Raw genomic sequence first — 27,614 nt, 5'->3', positions numbered from 1 at the left:
CTTCTCTTGCGTCTTTAAATTACTTTTTCTCCGAAAAGACATTCCGCACTCCTGGCACATATATTCATTCTCCGTGCTATAAATAGATAATAGTTTTACTGCTGTTACTCTCGGTGCAACAATGATACCTATTTATGCGTATTTAATACTTCTTTTTGTTTGTCTTTGATTTACGTCCTCTTTCAAAAGTCAGAATCATATGGTGCGGACAACTAAACTAACTATCGTTACTGGAGAAAAAAGTACTAGTCTTCCATCCCCCGTAAGCAACTGTCAACTTTTTCACTCAAAGATACAGGGTCGGTTGCGCATATGATGGATTTAGAGCTAAATAATTTCAAAATTTTATCATTTTACCTATTTATGTATAGATATACAAGAGCAGTAAACGTGTAATTATTTCCAAGCTAAGATGAGGACCGACGCTACTCATTTTCACTGTAGCATTTCTGTATATACTAACCTACCGAAAGAAAAACAGCCTATTCCCAGCATCTGCACCTTTTTAACAATATCAAAATGATTACAGTTCAGTCATTTAAAGACAAAGATGTTCTACATGCATGATGAATAGTCTTTGACGTGTACGTTACCATCTGGGGAAAAATGACGTGTACGTCACCTCCTGAAAAACCGCAACGTGTACGTTACCGCACCCTTTGTCTTACGATATCTTTAATATTCCTGAATAGTCATGTTAAATATTTGGTACAGGACTTTGGACAATGACAAGCTTTTTTTTAAACCTAAATTCCAGCGAAACTTTTCTGCAGAATCTGTGCTAGGTGCATAACTTGTGAACAGACGTGTTCGTTACCAAAATATTTTGCATCTTTCGAATATGTTGGGCAAGGATTACGTAAAAACGGGAGGGAGTTTCATCAAGTTACATATATCCGCTGAAAGAGCTTTTTATTGCGGGGTTTATGCACGTTATCTCGTTTAAAACAATTGCGAATCAAAAAAGTTATAGTGAAAAAACATACCTGAAGCGGGTCTATTTTTAGCACTTTTGCGTGCACGTTATCCGAGTTAGTCACGTGGTTTCCCCACCGTGTTTTTACTACATTTTTCGGATAAATGACGTTACGCCATCACTTCCGGTTTATCAAACGTGCAGAACTACCTTGAATGCAACTCTAACACATGTTTTGAATGGAATCCATCATGCATAAAGAAACTAAAGTGCATCATCAAAATAGGATGATATGTTCAGGTTCCTATTGAAAGAAATCAGTATGAGACAAAATATTTTATTGTTTGTATATGGGAAAATTATTGGTGTTCTTTCACCTACAGTGACAGCAAGTTTCTCGAGACGACAGTATACCATAATACAATTAGCTGAAACAGGAAGCATCATCAATTAATTGATCATTTTAAATGTTTACTGATTATCTTCTGACTTTGATGTCTTACCGTAAATATTTTAGAACATTTGATTGCTCGTCTGTTGGTAATGGCCGAAAGTAGCGGTTAAACATTAATTTCACATTATTGATATTTTAGCAGTTTTATCACACTAGTCACATAATTGACTTCTTATCAATATTATTACAATTGTCCTCATAAAATAAACAAACTTGCTTGTTAACATGGACGGTTCCATGAAGAGGATACATGCTAAAAAATAATGAAAAAAATAAAATACACATCGCATATCCAAAGCCCTGACCAACCTTCTAGTATAAACCTGACCAATCCAATTTATAAGAACAGCAACACTATTGGCCCATCTTGACGAGGAGTACAAGTAGCCTATAAGTTTATTTTAAACATATACCATATATTTCAAATTTCTTGCATGTCGGATAGGATTTCGTTTTAAATTCCGGGGTGTAATATGTCCTTCCAATCATTGCCAAATAGGATCTCAGTCAAGTATATATTATTGCAGAATGTCTTCATTATGCACGAAACAATAAAAACAAAGTTTTCACGCATTACCGTTTATTGCTTTGAGACATATTTATGATGCCCGTCAGCAGCAGTGAATATTATTATTACCATTGGATTATTCAAAATAAATTTAATTCTGTTTCTGACATACATGTTTTATTTTATACATTTCGGCTGTTATTTTCACCTCTAGCATGTAGTAATACCGCTCCAACAGACGCCATGTTAACAGCGCAAATCGTAAAGTTAAAAAAGAACTTTTAAAGTAATGGTGCATATCAGCTGCACTAAATGGCTGGCTCCGTAATGCTGACCATCGTTTCTGCAATGACTATTTTGCTGACCAGACACACTCGGTCCTGCTCCACTTCCGGTAGTCTGGAAACCAGAACTACCGCCGCCGCCATTTTTGTAACCAGATACACCGTGTCCGTCTCCGGTTTTCAGAGTTGTGATTCCAACACCAGAACCTCCAAAATTACCTGTAATATGAAATAAGGCAAAGCTTCAAGGCGAGCTCATAGAAATCAGATTTATATCAAGAAACTATTCACTACTCAAAAGAAAGTGAACAATTCGAAAGAACCTCTTCACTGTAAAAACTAACTTAACATTTAGTGTCATTAAACCTGTTATAGCGAATATCATAGAAGAATTTACTGGAAGCCGGTTTTACGGCGACATACTTCCAATTCGCTGCGTCCTTTTTCAGGCTTTAGGCTTATTATGACAATATTTCCATTTTCTGTCCAACGTAAATATCTTTTTAAAAAATTAAACCTTTTCTCGACTAATTGGAAACCTTTCTCGTATGATTTTAGAGTGATGAATAATTTTCAGCAATCGAATTAAGTTCTGTTTTCACTGCGGAGAGAACCACAACTCCTTGTGTAGTCGCAGTGTTTCCGATACCAACGAAAGCCGACCGATTCACGGCTCCTTGCGTACTGACAGTATTTACTCCTTTTAGATATGAGGCAAAGTATGTTCAACCTCAAAAACACATCTTAACCGTTTGTTCAGTATAAATATCACAAGTTACTCATGCTAGACAGATAACATGTGGTCCTCCATGAACTTAAGGTAGTTATGCACGTTCGAGACAAATATTGTTCTGCAATGTACACTTTTATTACACCATATGTTTTTCAAAGCACCATTATATCAGAAAGAAATTCAGCTTATAAAAGGAGTTTGGTTGTGTTCTTGATCTTATGTTAGACTGGTCCTCCGGTCAACTTTCACAATAGGCTTCGATAGGAAAACCGCACTTATGACATTTTCCAGTATAAAATAAATTGCAATATGTAAATTTAACATGCACACTAGGAGGAAAACAAACAGCATTCTGGTCTCCTAGAAGGACAAATAAGGGATGGTATCGATTCATGCTAATGGCGACAGAATGACAGGTACTAATGTTGTAACATCACGTTTCCGTAAAATATAGAAGTAAGTCCGGATCCGGCATACGTTCGCATAAATAAAATCCGGCTTATTAAAAATTTATTGATATTATCCAAATGTTCTTACCTCCGGTTGTTGTTGGGCAGTTACAGCCATACTGTATTGCGTAGTCGGGACATGTTGCGTTTTGTGAATTATTGTAAGGATGGCATATAAGTCCGTTCACGTGGTTACATACTGCGTAGTACTGGTTTGCAGAAGAGTTCTTGATTAACTGAAATGGTTCTCCTTTATCGTCCCTACACTGCGCAGCAATCACAGATCCACTGGAGCAAATTGCATTTAATACATTTATCGACTGGTGTTCATAACTTGATCTGAAAATAAAATGAATGTTTGTAAGATATATTTCATGTGTAAATTATTCAGTCAACCGTTACCGACATACAAATTGTTATATGAAGTGACATTGGTGTAGCGGTAAGCTATCCACTGATTCGAGTCCCAGTGAGAGCAACGTGATTTACCAACTTTACAAAGTATTACCATACTCAATTTGAATGTGTTTTTCGCGTGGTGTAATCAAATATGGAACAATTTTCAAGAACACTGGCAAATATAATTAGTAACCTAAAGGTCAAAAATTACAACTGAAACAAATGCAGTGACAAGAAATCTTTGACCTGTTCAGAATTATCTTATTTTTTTTTCACTAAGTTAATTATTTTGACATATACCTGTTTCCTAGGACACCAGAGTCATTGTACCACCTTGAATCCCAGCAAACTTTCTGTGTTGTCTGGCCTAAATTCAATTACAGAAACAATGTCAGCTCCATTTAATTATTTGACAAGCAATATAAATCATAAATACATAATGTAAAGGTCTACAGCATCATCATCATTTTTCGTAAGATCCATCGTGTTTGTATGGAAACAAATCGCATGTTGTTTTATTACTGCTTAATACTCAAAATTTCCATTAAGTCAGGTGGTATGCTCTAAGATGCATAAAGATATGCATGGGTTTATTACAATGTAATATCTTTGAAACATATGAAATAAGCCACCAGTGTTATATGGTCACTTTAATATATAAAAATGCAATGAATATACTTTCTTAATGTTTACTAACGATCATCTAGCCGTCTGCTGTCAGTGAGACTGCTTAGGTTTATCAGGTTACTGTTTAGGAGAATCATGAATGTATACTATAATATACTACATTTCTCTCTCTCTCTCTCATAAAGAAGTGTTTATGTTCATCATATTTTCTCAGAGTTTTACAAGAAGAGATACTATTAATGAAAATATTTCCCTAATGCGATACAAGAAAACACATTAATTGCATACCCTTAGCATAATATTTAAACACTTAACAATTTTTCAGGTATTTCATTACAAGGTCTAAGCAGATAAAATAAACATAATATTCTTGTGGTGTAATTAACATTATTCTATATCTATCCAATCGTGAATGTTCATTTGCAACACGTGACCGTACATTATGTATTAACTCACATATGTACAACACTTCTGTATTTGGACGGTTCAAAAAGTCCCATGTTAAACATACGATAAACCCCGAAACGCGCATAAATGTTCCGAATGTAAATCGGATGAAGTAGGCGCTCTATTTACAGAGTTAGATTATGCGTTCTGAAATGAGGAAGGCAGATACATGTATACAATTTTCTTTGAATCATTTTTAATTTGAACTAAGATAATATATATTTAGAATAAACAGGTTATTTAACATTGAACTGTACAATACGAGCTATATTTGATGCCGCCACTGTAGCCTAGTGGTAGAGCGTCCGCTTCGACTGTGGGAGGTCGTGGGTTCGATCCCTGGCCGCGTCATACCAAAGACGTAACATGGTACTAGTAGCTTCCTCGCTTGACGCTCAGCATTAAGAGGATAGTGCTAGGACTGGTAAGCCCGGTGTCAGTATAGTGTGACTGTGTGGGATATCATGCCACGTGTCTACGGCGTGATATTCCAATGAGGCAGCACTATATAAAGTTGGGCATTGTGCTCACTGCTACAAGTAGACACCGTCGTTTATATGACTGAAAAATTGTTGAAAAAGACGTTAAACCCGAACACACACACACACACACAGATATATAATTGCTCTGTAATGTACGGAAAATAACCTAATAGTATCTTAAATGAACCACTAAAACCACTTAGAAGTTCAGTCTATCAGGAGGTTTTCGTTCACGTGTTGAATATCTCCTTGTAATCTCAGTTTCATTGACAATTGAGGATTGACCTTAAGATTTACTTGATGGTCCAATTCCCGAAGGAATTTCTGGTATTAGATTAGAGTGTTCACTATCTAAATATTCTCACGATTTTTACTTCCAGAGATATTAAGTCATGTTGGTAATATATAATTGGGATCCAAAGTTCAAGTTCTCATCTTTTGTGGGGAATTTGCTTCCTTTTTCCTCATATGAACAGTGTGACAGTATTTGATGTTAGGCCCAACTTTAACTAAATATGTTACCAGTCCCTTTCGCTTTTTAGCCGTTTCTGATAACCATTTCCACTTTTCCCATCCAGGTTAAGTTGTTTTAAACCAACAAAGTATCTCCTTCGACAAAATGTCTCATGATACTGCGATTTATTCTTGATGCCATTTTGTCCTGTTTTCTTTCAATGTCCAGCTCCTAATTCCGTTTAAGCAAAGAAAGTCTGCTTCTGAATTGTTTCATCAAAAATAACACATCAGGAGATTCCTTTGTTCTAGAATGAGGAGTATAACTCTACCGAAAAAGAGAATTGGATAACTTTTAATGCAAAGCATTTTTCTTTCCATTGTTTCTTGCCTCAAATAATTGTTTCTTACAGTGCTCCATTCGAACTTGGATAATATGCTGAAACTAAAGTATGCCTTTTTTCATCATTTTTCATGAACATTTGAAATTTGGCAAAATGAAACCTAGGATCATTATCACTCACAAGTTCTTCTAGGAGACCCCATGTAGAAAACAATACACGTAATTTTTCAATGGTTTTCTTACTAGTTGTTGACATCATCGGAATTATTTGTAATCATTTAGAAAACTGTCCGTCACAACTAGAAATACTTGTTGTTTGAATTTGGTAATGTGGATACGTTGCCATAGCCTTGTTGTCCATTTCCGTTGATGTAGTGATGCTGTGCCTGGTGAATTTTGAACTGACATGCATGTTTAACATGCTTTGGCCGTTCTTTCGATGTCTGAGTCAATATTATTCCACCATAAGTAACTACGAGATAGAGCTTTCATTTTACACATTCCCATGTGCCGCTCATTTAGTTCAGTAAGCAACTGCTCTCTATATAGTTCGAGTATGACCATTCGTAATTCCCATAAAATCACTCCATTATCAACAGAAATCTCATTTCGTCTAATAGGTATGGTTTCAAATCTGTATCATTCACGTAACCTTGCCATCCATTAAGTGTATACTCATATACTTTACTAAGCATTGGTTATATCTGTGATAATTGATACAAAGTCATCGTATTCTATATTACTAGTCTTCATGGATAATCGCGATAGAAAATCACAGTTCGCGTGATCAGTAGATTTCCGGTACACTATGTCATAATCATAGGCTGAAAGTGTCACAGCCTAACGCTACATGCTCGCTGCTGACATCGTCGGTATCCCCTTTTTCGGACCTAATATAGTTGTCAACGGTATATGGTCAGTGATGAAAGTAAACTTTCAGCCGAATAAGTGTGAATTTCTTTCACTCCAAATATTATTGACAGTGTTTCTTTTTCAATCTGCGAGTATTTTTGTTCACTCTGACTGAGCGTTCTTGAAGAAAAAAAGCTATCGGACTTTCACTGCCAACTTCCAGGATATGTGATATGACAGCTCTTGTTCCATACCGTTGGTCTACGGATCTCGGGGTCGCGAGTTCGATCCTGGGGCGGGGCGTATGTTCTCCGTGACTATTTGATAAACGACATTGTGTCTGAAATCATTAGTCCTCCACCTCTGATTCATGTGGGGAAGTTGGCAGTTACTTGCGGAGAACAGGTTTGTACTGGTACAGAATCCAGGAATACTGGTTAGGTTAACTGCCCGCCGTTACATGACTGAAATACTGTTGAAAAACGGCGTTAAACCCAAAAACAAACAAATGTTCCATACTGTGAAGTATCGCACACAAGTGTCACTGGTATTTTAATTTCATAATGAACTTATAAAGCGCTGTTTAAAATTTATTACCAGATCCTTCCTTTTATTGAATGCTTTGTCACTAGTTCATGACAATCTCTTGCCTTGCTTTAAAAGCTGATGTAGATGATAAAGGACCGTTGCTGGATCTTGTAGAAATGATCTATTATATCCTATAAGTCCTAAATATGATTTCGGCTGACTCACATTTGTCGGTGTTGGGCAATTTCTCACGCCTCTATTTCATCTTCCGGAGCCTTTTTACAGACATTTTCTGAGACAATGCTAACCGGACTGCCAGTGTCTAACTCCACTGGTACCATTGTTTTCCCCGAAACTGGTTCCAATATAATTTTCCTCGGAAGTTTTTTTCGACGATGGAGACTGATGTACACTATTAAGCTCTTTGCTATTAGAGAAATCAACATATTGCGTCGATCCGGTGCCTGCCAAACACGTTTTGGCTAAATGCCCTTTACGCTTATAAATATTAACACATGGGTGCTTTAAAACGGTATTTGGCAGGTTCGTGCACATTTCCATACCGGAAACAGTCCTTACATCGTATATTTGTACCTTGACCACCTTTGCCTTTATTCTAGTGCACATTTATCTGAAAACCTTCATGCACCTTGTGCTTCTCTTTGTGGCGAATGAAATTAATGCTAGTAGCCGCACCTGAAGACTTGAAACTCGCTGCATCCTCGTAAGCCATCTTCAAGTGTGTTGCATTTTGACCTCTTCAAATAACAATTGCCTCTGGATAACTTCAGACTTCAGGCCGCAAACTAGCCGGTCTCGGATGGGATCATTTAGAGAATCCTATAATTTGCAGGATATGACAAGCTTTTCCAATGCCATCAAAAATCTGCAATTTTCTCCCCCTTCCTTTGTTACGTTTATCTAACATGAAATGTTCTGAAATAACCAACGGCTTTTTTGGCATATAATTATAACAATAATTAGTAGAAAATGTTTCTTAAAATCATCAAATTATTATTCTTTATTCAATCATAATAACTTGAAAGAATTTAGCCGATTTATGTTGTATTAAGTTTTTATTTAGTCTTTTTAGCAAATCCATTGAACAGATATCCAGTGTAGTTACAAAATTCGTGAACACCGGTTTTAAACCGACTAACGCAAACATCAACTTTATTTGATCTAAAATATCCTAAAATATAAAAAAAATACCTTACCATGAACGAAAACAAAACACATGAGACAAACTATAATCGAAAATCTCCCCATATTCAGTATCCAGTGTCACTCTTTCTTTTGGACAATATCTTTAAATCTATGTTAAAAGAATTAATGCTTAAGTATGAATAACCAGGCGTAATGCTGTAACTAGTGGTCCTTTTGGAAGTGCAAGTATTCCGCTACCGTAACTGTAAAAATCTACGTGTCTGTTGTTTAAAGTAGTCTTTGTATTTTCATGGTTATAATCAGTGTGCAATGATTTAAACTTTGATAAATGGTATGATATTTGTTTCACATGGCTAAAGTAAACAAAGTCTGCTTAACATTTAAAAACCCTTTCTAAACAATACACTGTTCTTCTGATGTATTTGATGTGTTTTTTTAAATCTATCGATAAGAAAAGACATAAGAATGTTGAAATTTTACGCCGTTTATTTGCATTTATAATTACATCGTTGTCCAAGGGGGTGCTCTGGGGTATCTTTTAGGATTTGTGACAGATAAAATATAATATCTCACTGCACGTTCTAAAGAAATATCATTATGATATGGCTAGCAATGCATAAAACATCACAACGGTGTTATGTTGACGTCACGTCGACGTGACATTTTGCACAATATATACATCGGGAAATAGCGTTTTTAAATTTCATCAAATATTTTACTTAATGACATGTTTTAAACGACATATCACATCGCACAAAGTTCTCGATTAATTTACACACGTAGTGAGTTGGCTATTGACTTTGATGAATAATTCGACATAGAGGAGCGTCACGACCTATTATTTAGCGCCATGCTTGCGCAAACTAAACAAAATAGAAAAATTAAATAGCTGTAAATTTTACAGATATATTAGAATTAAATTAAAATAGCAAGACGATGTTTGAACACTATACCCTCGAGCAGTTATGCGTCGTTCGAAATAACTTCACAAGGGCTGCGTCCACGTGAAATTTATTCGCCCGATATATAATCGTCAATCGTGTATAAATAGTGTTAAAACACTGTTCTGCTAAAAGTTATGTCTTAAATATATTTCTAAATTAAGTCATGAACTACTTTTGATGTAAATGAAAGGGAGAAGCGTGTATATTTTTACGTTCGTATATTTACATTCGCCCTATATTTTCCATTGAAAAAATATGACGTTTCCTTGTATGTACAGCAAACTGAAATTCACTAAAGATGCTTAGTGATATTGGGCCACTGTTTTGACAACGTTCATGTACAGTCAGGAAGAACGTTCCTAAGATGACGTCAAAGTTGTTCCGTTTGGTGAACAAAATGATTTTAACGTTATGTGCAATTTATATTACAATTTTGTTTACAAATGGAACATATAAGAAATGAACTTTTTGCGGAGTTCATGGGAAATGAACGCCATAATAGGCTCGGCAAATTAAACATTCAGTATCGTAATTACCTTGCCTGTGAAGCAACACCCGCAAATACAAAAGGGAAGCGGTGGTCAAGTGGATAAAACAGCCGCTCAATCCAGGGGTCGAGGGTTCGAGCCACACTGGGGTCACTACCATGACTTCTCATATGACACCAGTACTGGATTTTCCAAGAAGCGGACTCAAAAGTGGTTCCGAAAAGTTTGAAGCTTTCATCAAATCGAGCTTAAACAAATTTGTATAAACTAAATACACATGGACTAGCTGAAATATTTGCTATTACACAATGTTGTGTTACCTGTAAAATACCAAAACTATAATGTGATATGCAGTTATTGTAGAAGAAATGTTATATTTGAAGAGAATCGCGGAAAGTTATGACAATTACAATTCAACGATGATTTCAGCGAGAATAAACCATTGTAAACCATGAAAAATGAATACAAGTCACATAAATTAAAAATAAATTGACAACAATCCCGAGAACTGATGTTCGTTTAGTAAGAATAAATTCAAATAAATTAATTAAGTGTTTTAAAATACAATAAAACAGTGTAATGTTATTTACTGAGTATTTTCTATGAATGTTCTGTAAGTAATTTTCCTTCTAACGTATTAGTAAATACTAATTGCACGATAGTCAGATTGACTTTCCGGATAATAACCAAAAGTAATCAGATATTAGCAGTTTAAGAAGTGGGTTATTAATGAGAATAAGCAAACACTGCATTCTTCTTGTATGAATGAGAATCCGGTGACAGATTTTTTTTATTTCTTTGACAGGATGCCTTTGCAATATGATTTATTCAAACATCTGATAATCTTGAACTTTCTCATTTGGAACAGTTTACGCGGAGTCTTGTTCGTCATTTAGTTTAAAGAAGGAATCCTTTAATACATAATTATCTGGTTTGGCACGCGGTGACTGAAACAACTTAGGTTAATCACCATGAATGTATGCGGGAATGTATATGATGACCAGTCAGTAAACCCATTGATTACTACAAAAGTAAGAACCTGTGTAAGCTCAACGATGTAAAAAGCATGTCTGCCTACTCATCTCAGTTTGCGACCAAACCAGTCGCCATTTTTTCTGTTATCAGCGACTAGCATGTATCGATATTTATGATAAATTATTTAAGCACACTAGATATCGAAGCAGGAAGCCCTAATAAAAAAAATTATTGCTTTCAATTTTAAAAATATACTAAGCGCATATTTCATTAAACCATTTTATCGTAAGATGTCAACTCATAATGTAGAATATCCTCATTAAATGTATATAACTTAGGTAAATAAATAATCTTATGTGTATATAGAGAAACTTAACGAATTCAACGATTTTTCTGCTGAATGAAAATGCCAGTTAAGGCGGTTGCACAATTTCACACTGTGGATATTTCTATTAAGAGTTTACTATTTGCATCCTAAACAATATTGTTTGCCCACAATAATGTTCTGTTTTTTGCATGAAATTTATGCATAAATAACTTAGCTTTGAATCTAGTCTTGCAATCGGTTATGTGAGGTGCATGGTGTTAAGAACGTTTTGAAGAATATCTTGCTCCATTACCCAATTTTTCGTACTTTTTCCCTCTACGTTCCTTTATTTATTCGTTTTTTATTCTCGTGTGTTGGGTTAAGTCTGTGCTATGTTCTGTTGTGTGCTGTCCGTGTGTTCGTCTACGTGCTGTGAGCTACTGTTCAGCAAAGGTTGAGTTTGTAAGACGTAATATTCTCTGTTGAATATTCATGCTTTCGTTTCGTTTAAATAGCTACACCTACGTATTTCAGTGGTTGGGAGTTACAGTAGCCATCCATATGCAGCAAGTGAAAAATGTATCTTTACCAGGGATACAAATCTTTGCAGAGATATATGTGAGTTGTTTATCCTGTATCAAAGATCTGCGAATTCGTCGTTGCTTTTGACTGCTTATCATTCTTATTTATAAGATATATTTAAAACACAAATGGTCTCAACCGGAAAACTGTAACCTTACACTTCGTTTAGTATTATTATATTGTTTAAAGTTAGAAAGGGAAAATGCTCACCAGTGTTTTTATCAAGTTATATCATAGCATTATTAACTGCTGATATCAAGTATTGTTTAAATACTTACGCTATTAGGTGAACATTTGTGATAATTTTAGTTACTTTCAAAAAAAAAAGATATCTACATATAACATCGATTGCAAAACTTCAGTCGAAATAAAATATCGCCGTATCTTTTCCATTTCAGCAACTGATTGTAAGTAGATTTTAGAGAACGGTAGCGATGCCGCGAGTGGTGTCTATGACATAGAATTATAGAACTCTAAAGAAGTGTTGACAGTATATTGTGACATTAAAACGTACGGTAAGTCTACTGTAGAATAGAGAAAATACCCATAAACGATGTAAATATGAAAATATAATTTGCATTCTAATGATGACTAACAATGCTTTAATCATCACAACGATGTTGACGTGACGTAAACTTGATATTTAGCAAATGTGTTGATAAATTTACACACATACTGAGTTAGTTATTCGCTTTGCTGAATAGTTCGCGATAATTTTCGCCCGAACTGAACTCTGCCGCAAGACGTATTATCGTTTCCGGCCCTGGCGTGTATAAACAAAGACCTACTATTGGCGCCATGCTTGCGCGAAGAAACAGTTCCATCATATTTGATATAAATATTACAATAAAGAACATATTAGAATCGAAATAATTTATAGCAATACAGTGCTTTATCACTATTTATACACTCGGGCGTTTATACGTCGTCCGAAATAATTTCACTCGGGCTGCGCCCTCGCGAAATTATTACGCCCGACGTATAACCGCCCATCGTGTATAAATAGTGATAAAGCACTGTTTTGCTATAAATTATTACTTAAATATTATCTATAGATCAACGATGAAAATTTTGTATGTTAGCTTTACTGATGATTGTTCTAAGTCAAATGACGATAAGACTTAACTATTTAGAGAGAGAGAGAGAGCCGAAGGCTCCGTAAATGTGGGCAGATCCTTTTGAATTCCAGTACCGTTAGTCTGCCCAGATATACGGTTCAATTTCTATAGTATCTGCCCACTTTTACGGATTGAATCTCAAGATCAAACATATATCTGCCCACTTCTACGGTATAGTAAGTCTACATATATATATCAATGGTGTTCCTATTGTTCAAAATAACATAATGCAAGAGAACTGTTTATGAGATCGATGTAAACTATATAGAACTTACTTTAAGCAAGAAAAACAAACATACCCAATAAATCATTTGAAGATGACGGCAATTCAATTTCAAAACTGACGCCATTTTGGTGACGTCATACATCAGTCGAATGGCGGAACTGAGACTGTCGACATAGCTTAAAGAGAATTCCTATAGGTTTTTCCCTTTCATAGATTTTTTTCAAATTCGTATATATGATAGGAAAATTTGTGCTGAAAACAATGAAAAAATAAAAACACCCAATGTTGCTTAAACTTCCAGAGATTTTTCAACATTTTCATAATTTTCTGCTTTATTATAAATACCAACCAAAACATGCATCAAGACAGCACAATAAGGTTTATTCTTTTTACAAATTTTATTATAAACTTATTTTATATCATAGTTATATTTGTAATAAGATGTCATTACAATAATTGGTACAAATGAAAAAAAAATATCTTGTTTCATATTCACTTTTGTGAACTTTTTTCAATGAAAAATACCCATAGTGAAGAATATTTTTTTAAATTTTGAAAAAACTGTTTCATAGAATTTTTTCTTAATTTTCTTGTGTATAAATAATGGTAGTACGGGTCACCAGGCTAAATTTTATGTAAGACCGCGTGAATCCATACCTGTTCGGACGAAAAATGGCGCGACCTGACCAAACTGATTACATGTATATCTGCTAGAAGTTAAAAAAAAGTTTTAAAAATTCTTAATTCTTCTATAATTGAATACTTAATAATCTGAAAGGAGATATTGTCTTATCAATACAAAGTCAATTGTCTAATATTATATGGACAACACTGTCTTTGTACTATATGCGCTGTCAAAACACAGCCACAAAAATGGCAAGACACATGTCAGGCATGATGATACATGTCAATACAACATAAACCAGTATCAACATTTGATTACTGATAAAACTTATTAAAAATGTTATTTTATTCATGATTCCTCATATTTAAGATTGTCTGTCATATGTTTCAACAAATGTTGACTTCACTTCAATTGTCCATAGATAGTGTCGGCTGCGCAGAAAGATGCACATAAAAAACTATAGGAATTCCCTTTAAACTGAACTTCTGACATTACGAAACAGAATGGTAAATGTCGCTGTTAATAATAAACCTAGGCTAAATCTATTGCGGTAACCATATCAACTGTGTAAAACTTTGGTAAAAGTTTTTTGTAAATGTCAGTCAATAGAATAAAAGGAGATATAAATGTTTGACAAATTGCGACTGTTCTAAATTTAGATGTCACGATAAAGAGAGAGGATTAGAGGAAGAACGTTTTTGGTGTTGCAACTGAACTTTTTCTTATTGAGTTCTGCACGTTTGGATCAACATTTTTTTAAAATGTAGAATTTGATTAAACTCCGATTTTTCAAAACTTCAGAATATACCTAGATAATTCAGCAAAAAAAAGGATAGGGTCGTGTGCTTGATTTTTCTAGATTGATTTGAAAAATTCCGACCTCACGCGATTTTTCATAATGGGAGTCTAAGGGAAAATCATTACTTTCAAATCATTTTCGAAGACAGATTTTTTTTCTACAATGTAGATTTTGGTGAAACTTCTCACAGTTATAAATAAACATACGGCCTATTATATGGTGAAATAAAATGTATAGGTCCGTGTACTTATTTTTGAGCTATTTGCCCATGATTAAATTGAACTGAATATTCCACGCTAATTTTAAGACTATATTTGAATTATTTAACGTGTCATATGTTTCAATATCTTATTTTGACTTTAGAAATATAGAAACAGTGTCATTGTAATAAATTTACACACAAGTTGTCATTAATTCATAAAATGATTTCTATTTCTGTACGCAAAATCCAGGCTTTATTCTAGGTTTTCCGGAAAAATGACGTTACGCCATCACTTCTGGTTTATCAAACGTGCAGAACTACCTTAAGCCAACTTATTGCGCGAATAGGCCAGGCCAAATACATATTACCTTTCCAACTATTGTATAGCTACTTTTGTGTTCGCAAAGATTACGTTGATTAAATTAACAGAACAAAATATTAGCGTTTTGAGACAAAAAGTTTTTCTTCCCTGATGCAAATAATTCTTACTATTCGTGATAATAGAGAAACTTTTATTCAGAAGATTGAAGTGAAATCACCATTCCAATTACGTTTTTGAAACATTCCCCCCCCCCCCCCCCCCTCCACGCCCTTAATAAGTGACTCTATTAAATCTTTTCGACTTGAAGTCCCTGTATTTCTACATATAAGTTGTAATGTGCAGGCGTTATGTGAACGATACATTTAAATAGGAGAGCGACCGATAATTAAGCATTTCGCATATATGTTGCTGGTTTCGTTTAACTGGGTTTTAATATATTGTTAACATGGATAAAGTTAATGTTTTAGCAACTTTTACAATTGCTTTTGATAAACCCGATTCTTCTTTTCCTTTTCAAAAACTTCATCTTCGTCTCTTTTCAATGGATGTCTAGCTTTTCGCTTGAGGTCTTGCTTATGTATCTGTTTACGCAATTTCCTTCGGAAATAAAAACAATCATTTGTTAAATAATGGATATATTCACATAAAAGGACAGCTGATGCAAGATAAATGGAAACACAACACAATTTAACAAGCATTATGTTAGTACAATATGGCAACTGCTGTCAAAAACATGTAAGTTAAACATGAAAACGATGCACAAAAATCATATGCCATTTGAACTCTGATTGCCACTTAAAGGGGCTAAGCATAGCTAGCTGATAAGACAAAAACAGATGAAAGTCCATCCAAGGATACTATAAATAAGTTATTTATATTGACAACTCAGACAGTAAGGGTTTTGCTTCTAGAAAACCGACTATTGCAGCAAGACATATACTTATCAATACAACATGCATACAAAATAAATTGCTAAAGTAAGTTAAATAAATGATGATCTTCTACAAATGAAATAAAAATCACACCTCAAAGTTACTTCCTTGTATTTATGTATTGTATTTTATGTGGTATCATGCATGTAATTTCGTCTATGTGCTTTTCAACCAGTTTTAAATTGGATATCTTCCTAATAGGTTAGATTTAATGTTCTGTATTCGTCATTTAACAGTTTCACATATGTATGTCTTTGTGGGGTTTTTCTGGTAGTGTCGTAAGCACATATGAACTTCAACCCGAATTGGTAATTCCCCAACTGGGCTTAATATTGTTGCCGGTTGATTAGTGTTAGTTAATACCGGCTAATTAGTGCGAAGAGAAGATTCAAATAATTTAGCGAAGCACAAGTATTTGGTATCATATATAGACGCGCAGTTATAATATCAGTAGGAAGCACGATGTACATCCGGCATATCGTCGTTGCAAACTTTACGCTGCATAACCAATTGTAATTTTTTTATTTCTGAAAGCCCAAAAAAGGGATTAAGCAGAACCATTCCAAACAGCTTGAGAGAGGTCAATATAAGAATGCTACATACTAAGTTTGGTGAAGATTCATCACATGGTTCATTAGATGAATTTATTTATTAAATGAATGATACAAAGAGTCAAACAACCTTTTGAGAGATCTATTAACAGATCCACAGACCAAGTTTGGTAATAATCTATCAAGTAGTTCTCACAGTGAAGATATTTTAGGGCTTTTCTGTTTTTAGCTATTGTGGCCTATAAAAGGTTCAAGCAGAGCCATATGAATAAACATTGGTGGGAGTGGGCTATACAAGGATGCTACATGCCAAGTTTTATAAAGATCCATCATGCAATTTATGAGAAGTTGTTTAAATGGTTTTCTATTCATAGTTCTAACGACCCATAAGAGGGTCTAAATCAACAAATGCAAGAGAGAACATTACAACGTTGCTACAAAAAGTTTAGTGATGATCCAATAAGTTGTGCATGAGAAGAAGTCGTTAACAAGTCTTCCTACGTTTTGCACTGGCGGTCCCTTAAACGTGTCAGGCTTAACCATTTAGATAGAATGAAGAAAAGATCTTACAAGGATGCTACAGACTAATTTTGGTGATGATCCATTCAGTTATTCGTGAGAAGAATGCATATAAATATTAACTAGTTGAGCTAAGAGAGCTTTAACACCCATAAAACGGACTAATTGAATACACTTGTGACACGCCTATACGTGAATATTTTCATATTATTATTCATGAGAACTTTTACAACTGCTAATAGATGGATGTTGAATATAACACATTTTTTCCAAACTGCTAATCAATACAATGTCATATACAAGTTAAGGGAGACAGCATACTTAATACCTTTAACATCTACATTTTATCATCGAACAAACATACGTATTGATTACCGATGCAGAGGAAGCCTGGAAAACTTTGATTCATAGTTGCTTTCCTTCAAATAGTTATACATGTATTTGTGGAATAAAGAAAAATATGAAAGGGAATAGTTTATCAAGTTGCTGGAATGTAATTAACGAAATCTAATGAAACGTGGTTTAAACTACACACCAGTGAAGTACATACCAATGTATGTCAATAAATAAAACTGCGCAGAATATCTCAACTGCAACATCAGCTAATGCAATCAGTATTTTCTTACATTTTATTCTTAGAAGTGAAGTGAAGAGTAATCCCTGTGACCCTGACCTTCGAGTTAGGGGTCTGGGTCTTATAAAAACAATCATTGTTTAATTGTGAATAGGTATCCGATGTTATTTAACAATCCATCCATGAATAAAAAGTTACAAAACTGTGAAAAAACACTAAAATTTTGTTCTTAGATAAAAATATTGACCTTTGAGCTAATGATCACTTTCTTGCATGTAATATTGTTTTGTTAAAACGACAATTTATGCCAATTTAGGTCAGGTTACTTGAATATCTATGTACCACATGCATAGCATACTTATTGACCGCACAAGAAAAAATGATCTGAAATATTTGACCTTAGAGATAGAGGTCTGAGATTTATTTGCATTCAGGAATAGCAAAGTAATTTTGTACGTCAAACCGACAAAACTATAGGTCATATTGCGAACAAATAATATACAGAAATGTTAAGTCAGGCGGTTAGATAATGATAAACGAGTCTCAACAAAATTATCAAAAAGCAGCGAGGCAACCAACAACACTATTTTGGCCAACACTTCTCGGCTGTTTATGTGCTGTGGTCTTGAAACAAAAAAAATAAAATTCAACACAGTATACCTTAAAGAAAAATATATAGGTAAACGAACATGATAATTGTTATGTCTACAATACGAGCTGTGCACATATATTCTGACTGACTTTCATCTGCCATTGATACCGGCATCTTATTATATTTTTGCATCAATTATTCTGGCATACTTTAAAACATGCACACACAAAAAAACTGTCAGATGTCAACATACTTATCTGTTGATGTAGCCATGAAATATAAGTCGCCTTTGTCTTCATTAAAATTGCCTTCGTCTTCATTAAAATTCCCCAAAGGATATTCCTTCCATGCATTTTCAGAGTGATTCATTGAATTTCCGGCCTAAAATAAATGACGTATATACGCCCAAGCAAACTAGTAAGTTTAATCTTGTTTGTTCAGGAGAAAAAAAATGAAATATGCCTCACGCCTGCCAGCATCAGCTTATAAGCAAACCCATTTTATTATCATACAAATGTCTTGAATGGAAAAAACAAAATATAACACTGAATGCACAAACCGTCTCATTCAAATGTCACTGTGAATATGTTTATCGACTTCAGACTTATTCTGTGGATGTAAGAACTGTCAGCCTGTCGGCTTAGCTCAATAAGGAGAGAGAGCAGATCTATAAATCGAGGGGTCGTTAATCCAAACCTCTTGCGAGGCGTATGTTCTCTGTGACGATTTGACGATAGACATGGTTTGAAGCCATTTCGTTATTTCATGTTGTAAGTTACTTCCAGAGAACAAGTTAGTACATGTACAGAATCCAGGAAAAATGATTAGTTTAACTGCCTGCAGTTACATAATTGGTATTTTTTGTGTATTTGTGTATATTATATAATTATGTATTTGTATGTCTTGACCATATTGAATAAACATATTGTAAATGGTCAAAGGCATTTGTAATGCCGATTTGCCAATAAATGAAATGGTATACTGTTGAAAAAGAAAAACAGCGTAAGACTCAAGACAAACGAAATCAGAGCTGAGTCAATCAACAAAATTAAATCCAGAGGATTAGTATCTTTTATCTGAAGTTCATGTCGTCACAAATAATTGTTTTAGTTGTATGTCCACACAATTATTTACTTTCACACAGTTTAACACCTCCTTTATAATTGTTTTGAATGAATTCAAATTTCATTTGTTTAAAAAAGTACTACATACACTCGAAAAGTACCTTACAACTTTAGAACATTAGAATTGCTGAACTACGTCCATCAGTAAATGACTATCATATTTTCAGCGCACTTACTTTTAACATTATTGCAAATCTTTTCTCTGTAAGAGAACGGAACCATCAACTGTCTGTAAAGAAGAATACGACATGAGGGTAGTCATAACATTCAGCTGATTTTCTCTAATTGAAAAGCAAACTTACCATTTTAAGTACCGTGATCAAACCGTCCTGTTTACTGACACTGCACTGCTTTGTTGAATAGCCTGAAATAAATCTACTCGATGAGCTATTTTCATCCTCTCTTATAATCCAATAAAAATATATTTTGTTTCGTCAAAGAGTAACAATTGCTTGTTACGTAAGATACTAAAAGTATCAGAAAAACAAGCCAGCAACACTATTAATTGTTATTGAAAGTTCATTACAATTTAATTCAATACAAAAAAGCGTCATTTCTCGAGATTCGGAAGACCATAGACAATATTGAATCAAAGAACGGAGCTAGCTGCATGGTCTTTTTCTGAATTCGTGGTTGCCTATTATTTTTAAATGGGTTATGCAGTAAAAAAAACAAGGGGAAAAATCAAACAGGAGAAGACACGTACCAAAAACACAGCCTCGTTAAACGTTAACCTAGCACGCGCATTCGCACACGACCAACACACACATGCGCACAAACGCTCACACAACAAACGCACTCGGACAAAACAAACAAATAAAGGAACACAGCGGGGCATTGCCTTGGAACAGTCAGTGGCAAAACCACCAGTGGGGAGCCTAAGCTGGTTTAACTGGTGCACCTCACCTCTCTCTTACACCTACCATGTTCCAAAGTCACAGGACAATGTAAATAAAAGTTATCCCCGCCAGGTGAAATGACAACAGAAAGCATGTAATGTAAAATATAAAAATACTCTTGTGTATTTATATAAAATACAATCCTTCTTAACCTAAAACACATGTTCTCAGTGCCTTTGCAGAAGACATGTTCTCAGTGCCTTTGCAGAAGAGAGTGTAACAAGGAAAACATCCTCAAGGTCCCGACAAAAGAGACAAGAAAACAGAAATCAAAATAGCTCAGCCCCGATCGGATTTAAGAACTACCTATCATAGAGTCCTCCACATCACACATGTTCTGTCAAACAAAATCAAAGAGGAAGCGTAGCTTCCAACTGTAAAAGGGCTGAACACTAAACATGCGGTGTGTCTCAAAACAGTTGGGCCACAACTTATAAATACTACTGGAAAGTTGTCTTGTTGAAGTTTTGTGATATATTAATTACGTTCATTAAATTCCTTATACCCCGTCACAAAAATTTGTGAAAACCTTTGACAGACCACATTAACAGTTTCAAGTTTGCTGTTTTGTATAGATCATTTTTCAAAGCCTTTGGTGCAGATGTATACATTCTATTTCAGAAATATCATTATAATTAATGCCGAATTGATACTCAAGAGTGGGGTTTATGAGGTTTATGGTGAGACATGGTTTATATGTCTTATAATACTTGCATACAACAAGTTATCAAGTTTTAGTGATACGAAATAGTGGGTCCAAGATAATATGCTTATTACTGACCTTCACAACCCACACAATGACAATGACACTTAGAGAATGGGAACAGGACGGAGTGGATCCATTTCGCAAAAATATGTTTGGTTTCGTAATTATTCAAATGATATTTTCTTAAATTCATGTTACATAGATTCTGTCATAGACGTTTTTGACAAGTTTTTCAAACATAATATACCTGCTCCTTCAATTTTCTCCAATGAGCTTTTTCCTACACGGACAACAAAGTCATGGTTTAGGATTGGGTGTATTGGCATATCGTCAGACCAGATTTTATACGTCTCGATATCCATGGTGAAAATTACAGCTGTTTTGTTGTCTTTCACAGCTGCAAACAATAAGTCAAACTTCTTGTACCAATGGCATGCCTCTAATTTATCAAATCCAGGATATCCCATCTTAATTATCAGCACCGGCTTTTTATCAAAGTCAACGTAACTCACTTGTCCTGGATCCGTCAACAACAGAAAGTTTTTCTCTCCTTCGCTGAGATCGTAGGTTGACAACAAATGGAATGCTATGCTTGTTTTACCGCTTTGTGGTGGTCCGACAATAGCAAGCGTGTAGTTGGTGGTGAATATTGTTTCTGCTTTTTGTCTGACTTGCTCCGGTATGGGTTTCACCTTATATTGCTGCCGACACAGCAATGCATGTTCTGAAACGAAGCAGAAGATCTTAAAAATCTACATAACTCTTACACACGTGATGAAAATGTAAATGATTTTTTTTCATTCGATGTTAACGGCGGGCCCTTTGAATCAATGAAAACGAATTGACAGAAAAACACAAAAATCCTGTTAAATCGTCTCTCCAGTGAATTGCTTTGCCTATGCAGAATTTTAAGAAAGGCTATTATAATAATTATTGAAAAACAATCCTTGAAAAAACTGTACATTTTGCTTCAGCGTTTATTATAGCTTGTCATTGTTTTGATAGCAAATATTTTCAAATTATTGTAAAAACCCTGAAATCTATATCTACCTATATTTTAAATTTCATTGAAATACCTTCAAATCTTTTGGAGTTATCCTTCGAAGGGTACACAGACAAACGTTACAGACCAACTAAAAGACCCTTCAGAAAGCTTATTACAAATAATTGAAAAGTAAAGCGGAAAAGTTCTTGAAACAAAAACAACCACAAAACAAAAGTGGAGTTCCTAAATTTAACTATATATCAACCAATGGAATATTAAACTGCACGATGAAATTGTTTTAAACTATAGCAAAGTTTTAGAACTTAAGTTATATGCTTTGACTTTGGATTTATAAGCTTTCACGATTTTAATGTTTCTAAATCCTTTAATCTTGGACATTAAAAACAACCGTTCTTAAAATGTTACTTTATATATCACTCACAATTGTGGTAACACGGACAGATACACTATCTGGTTCAATTGTTTAGATGGCACTAGGTGGTATGCTCTTTCATGTATGATATAAAACAACAAGGACACAATTTCAAGAGCAAAACCGCCCGAATAGCAGTCCACGTGGAAATTTTTTTTTATGCACGTGCATGTAGAAATTAACACAAACGAAATCAATAACATAGAAGTAACAAACAGACGCAAACAGACATAAAGAAGGAACACGGTTGGAACGGTCAGTGACAAAAACACTATTGGGGAGATCAAACTAGTTTACTGACCCAAAATCACACAAAATCTTTGACCCCAGCCAGTTTTCAATATAACAATACCATGCAATTGAAACTACTCCCACTTAAAATCACCAAAGATTTGATTCGAAAACATGTTACCTTGTCAATTTTCAACTGGAAGCGAATAACACCATTGAAATGTTTTTTCTTTCACTGTGAGTCTAGTGATGTAACTTAATAGCAAACCTTATTAGCCTATTTAAAGTGACCTGTCACTTGTTTCAGTTTTTATGCCACACCATGAAACCAGACAGCAAATGTAAAAACAGAATAAGATTGAAAAACATACATTATCAACAGTTTCTCGGTATGACGTGTCTTATGTAGAAACAATACACGTTTTAGTGTGTTAATCGAAGGTCGAGGTCACAAACATATCCTAAGGCCTTCTGCAGACGTTAATACAAATAACAAACGTGTATTGTCACTATTCTTGCATGAATGACCTAACATGGCGACTAAATGTATTGTTTTCATATGTGATGACTTTACGATTCGGTACATTTTACATTAAAGCTGCTTTCCACAGTGAAATTAAATTTCGTTATAGAAAAAATTAATTCTACTTGTACGAGGTCAAATAATTCTGGTTTCAATAGTGAAACATTGAATATTGTTAAATTCGGCATACTTTCAAAGATTTCAATGGTAAACTACAAACTGTCATTGACAACACTTAGCAGTTATAAAAATAGCAAAGCAATTACTAGCATTTAGGAGTGACCTATGGCTTTTATTAATAGATTTGAAAGGTTACTGGAATAAACCACTTCAGAAAAGGGGTACCGTACCTTTCTATAACTTATTTTTATAATGAATATTTAAATGACTGCCTCCTTCGGTAATAAGACATCGTGGTGCAGTGGTAAGCGTGACGGCTCTACAATCTAACTTTTGTGAGTTGGATTTTAACGAAGATCAAACAAATTTTCATTTTATAATTGCTTACATACACTTTAAAATGATGCTAATGTTAAATATGTATTTGAATTGCATTACTTGCAATTTCGCATATAACATAGGTTTTTCAAATATCTTCTTGATTGTGAATTATTCAACATGGTGTGTACTTGCACGAGAGTGCACGAACTTCACGAGGATACCATTGTTTTATCGTTTGCATATTACATACTCTGTTACATTTAGAAAATAGCCATACTCAGTTTTGCAAGGAAAATGGCACTCAAATTCTCTACAAACGAACGATAAATAGAATTAGGAGTGTATATGTATATCTTATTCCTAATGGCACACTTCAGTTCCTCGCGTGACTTTGGAGATTCCGATTTATCAGTGTTCTTCAAATATATTTCAAACCCTTATTTAATAAACGGAACATTCTGGAAAATCCAAATCTAAAAATAAAAGCGACAGGTCACTATTAAATGCTAGTACTTTCAATTTCACGTTCTAAAAATAGGTTTCGGTACTCCGAGGAAAATAAGCGATTACAAAGTAAAAAAAAAATGGAATTTAAGTAAAGTAATTGCTATTTGCATAGTCTGAAACCATAAAGAAAATATAGACAAATGATAAGATTGCTTGCGATTCCATGGAAGTATAATATTCTGTTGTTCTTGGAAACGGTAAACATGTTTTGAATATTCAAAACCAGGGCCCAGAAATCAACAACACTATAAACAGCACGTAATGAAGGGGGTTTTTTTAACGATATTTTATTTCTTGTTATTACAAACATGACATTACTAATAATTGTTCATATTACTTAAGAATTTGGTAAACATGAGCACAATTTTAAGAATAATTACTTTCTATTACTGTTATTTTGAGTACGAACACACTTAGTAGTGATAAGCTTTCAAGCTTTTTATGTAAATATTAGATTCAAACATACCGACTAATACTTACCAAAATCATTATAAACATTCCTAAACGCAAACAATCGCACAAGTTACACGCGATTCTAAACTATTCACGGTTACGTATAAAAACAGAATCGAAGCCGACTTCTAAAAGGGAAGTAAACGAGGGAGAAGCGAGTACTCGTGACATTGTTGGGGGCAAGGCATATGGCGTTGGTAACTGATATAGCAAAACATTCTATGGTTTAGATTTCATCTTTTACGTTACAAGAAGTCGTTTTTACAAAAGAAACAAGACGCAGATACCAGATGTCAATCTGTCCAGAAAAACATAAACGTCCAGTTTCTAAAATGAAAATCGCCTATTAACAGCACATGGACTGCCTTGTTTGCACACGATTTTTCTCACGTTAATACATGGGCGGGTCCAGTAAAAAAATCTAGGTTTTATTCAAGAATGTACAAAAACAGAAAAGAATTGAAGATAGCCTAAAATTGGATTTAATTAATACTGTGTCATCAAAGGACTAACATTGATCTAGGGATGCATCAAAATATTTTACTAGAGTTTTTGAAACGATACAATACCTGTTATAACCGATATCACGTTTTGGCTTGAACTTTATCTAACAAGGTAGACTCAGTCTAACCATGGTGCAAAGAAAGCCTATTTCAAAAAATAACATTCACTTTCAGTATTCAACCCTTAGCTACAGTATTACATTTATGTACCAACATATAGAAGTAACTTTTGTTCCACGACTACCTACATTTCGTATACCTAAATCTAACAAATAGCAGATCCTGGAATTGACTCATGGGGCAAACCACAAACAATATTGTCTTCTGTAGAAAATATACCAGAAAAGTCTATCAGCTCGAACATTTATTAAACGAAATCCATGATCTACTTGTCGATTGCTTTCTGTAGATCGAGGGTGGCATCATTTACTGGTTGTAACATTTAGTTTTTACTGAAATGTACAACTGAAATGAGTCTTTGATTGTATTGAAATATATCAGGAGTTTTGTCTCAAGAAATAAAACAACATTATATGGCTGGTTTAGATTTTTCCTCAGTGTATGTTGCCATTTGTGACAAAAATCTTTACAAAATATAAAATGGCTGGTAAACATCCCAAAATGCATGCATTGGAATTCGTGTTTAAATGAATGTAAATGTTTGTTGTTTTTTTTAAATTAGTCATCCAAAACAAAAACATGGTATTTTCACCAATAGCTGATATTAATCAAGTATAACATTTTAAGACTAAAACTGACATACCTCTAAATGAACATAACGCGGACAACGGATAGTAAATCAACACATGCCCAGACGCCGCTTTCATATAAAGACGGGTGGACTTAATGACACAGAATTTGCACACTTTATGTTGTATCGACACGCTAATAATTTAGTTTCAAGATGATAACTGTCGCTAGTTTTATAATAACCATTCAGTGAGCCAAATGACATGGTGAAGCAACGGAATAAAGTTATTTGACATTCGACTTCCACATGTGGCTCTAATTTTGTATTATATTATTATAATTGTGAACATTTATATCTAGTAAAATCCATTAAACAAGTTTGGAGATACGCCTTCGGACAAATTGACCAGCGAAAGGACTTGTGACTCCAATATATCCCCCATATACTTCATATCTCGGCAACATATATTTAAGAAATAATAAATCTGTTCCTATATTTTATCAGTTAATAAAATATGGGCAGTAGTCTGGATGCGTAATAATCAAATCACGAGGGCGCAGCGCACTCGTGGCTTAGTTAATCTCATCCGAACGACTGCTCATATTTTCTTAACTGATAAAATTATTGGAACATATTTATTATTTCGATTCTAACAACGAAAATAATTCGCATTTTACAGTACTACATTTTCAGCGAAATGCGTCATTCGATTCATATGCAGTTACAATTTACCCCCCATGGTTAGAATGTGTTGCATAGCCAATGGAACGTATAGATATTTGATCTATTTTTATTAGAATTTTGAGAAGTATTCATAAACTAGTTACCTAACAGCTCGCAAATTATTTATGAACAGGACAATCAAAATAAGTTAAAAAAATAAGATGACAAGCTTAACTTTTATATGACGTCACATCATCATGACGTCATACTTTGTCATACATTTATGACGTCGCCGCTGAATCATAATTGAGCTAAATGAATTCGCTCGTAGAGATCAAAACGTGTTTTATGGTCCTACACATAAGTCAGTAAGACTTTTTATCATAATTATGTTTTTGAAATGTCGTTTTCCACCGTTTTGCCATGAAATAATTCGTATGTATTGGAATAGAAGTAGAATCTCTTAGGTCACAATCGTAGAGGGTGAAATGTAACTGCCAACTATATTTTATCATAGATTCATGTACAGGCGATTTCGGTATATGTATATATAGCAATTGCTGCGGATCGTGTTAGAATAGCATCTATTATGTTATGACTGACATACTTAGCAGAATTGTGTGAAGTGCAGCAGGTATTCCATCAGTGTCACAGGGATCTGAAAAGTATTGCGTTCATTAAATAATCTCGACAAGGTAAAGAATACATTAATTTTCGTCAGAGTAAAGGTTTTATGCACCTACATGAAATTACTCAGCTGACTTAAGAGGCTAATGAGAAAACCTTACAAATTTACATACAAAGACGTGACACACTTACGAGGTAGATATTAATTCGATGCTTTCCATGCATCGAACCTCTTTTACATGTGTGTTTCTACATCTGGAGTTGTTATTTTTGGAGTTGTTATTTTGTAGTAATAATTTTTCAAACATTCTTACCTGATTTATCACTAGGTGATGAATCAATATAGACTGTGGATGCCGGATCAAACATTGGGTGTTCATACTGCCTGGTTACGTTACTCAAAATCCTCTGATTTGCTACCATTATGATC

The 27,614-nt window shown here is 34.3% G+C and overlaps 2 protein-coding genes across 3 annotated transcripts; both read right to left on the bottom strand.

Annotated features, from left to right (window-relative positions):
* Nucleotides 1-1,248: 1,248 nt before the first annotated feature.
* On the bottom strand, nt 1,249-15,460 carry LOC123541834 (uncharacterized). Of its 2 annotated transcripts, none has more exons than XR_008369686.1 (4): nt 13,356-15,460; nt 4,044-4,110; nt 3,433-3,683; nt 1,249-2,381 (listed from the first exon to the last, which is right to left on the bottom strand). XR_008369686.1 is itself a non-coding variant. In XM_053536067.1 (4 exons), the coding sequence occupies exons 1-4, from the start codon at nt 8,742-8,744 to the stop codon at nt 2,146-2,148; spliced, it is 606 nt and encodes a 201-aa protein (XP_053392042.1). In that variant the 5' UTR covers nt 8,745-9,408; the 3' UTR covers nt 1,249-2,145. The 2 variants fall into 2 exon arrangements, 1 of the variants encoding a protein (XP_053392042.1); XM_053536067.1 differs by lacking the exon at nt 13,356-15,460 and adding an exon at nt 8,693-9,408.
* Nucleotides 15,461-15,512: 52 nt separating this feature from the next.
* On the bottom strand, nt 15,513-27,608 carry LOC123542778 (uncharacterized). Its single transcript, XM_053536066.1, has 6 exons — nt 27,499-27,608; nt 27,165-27,215; nt 21,375-21,851; nt 19,825-19,886; nt 18,652-18,779; nt 15,513-15,827 (listed from the first exon to the last, which is right to left on the bottom strand). Exons 1-6 carry the CDS (start codon nt 27,605-27,607, stop codon nt 15,704-15,706), a joined length of 951 nt encoding a protein of 316 aa, XP_053392041.1. The 5' UTR covers nt 27,608; the 3' UTR covers nt 15,513-15,703.
* Nucleotides 27,609-27,614: the final 6 nt, after the last annotated feature.

The sequence above is a fragment of the Mercenaria mercenaria genome, unplaced genomic scaffold (genome assembly GCF_021730395.1).
Source record: "Mercenaria mercenaria strain notata unplaced genomic scaffold, MADL_Memer_1 contig_720, whole genome shotgun sequence".
Taxonomy (NCBI): Eukaryota; Metazoa; Mollusca; class Bivalvia; order Venerida; family Veneridae; genus Mercenaria; species Mercenaria mercenaria.
The sequence above is the reverse complement of the archived record's forward strand: the minus strand, read 5'-3'. Positions and strand labels throughout refer to the sequence as shown.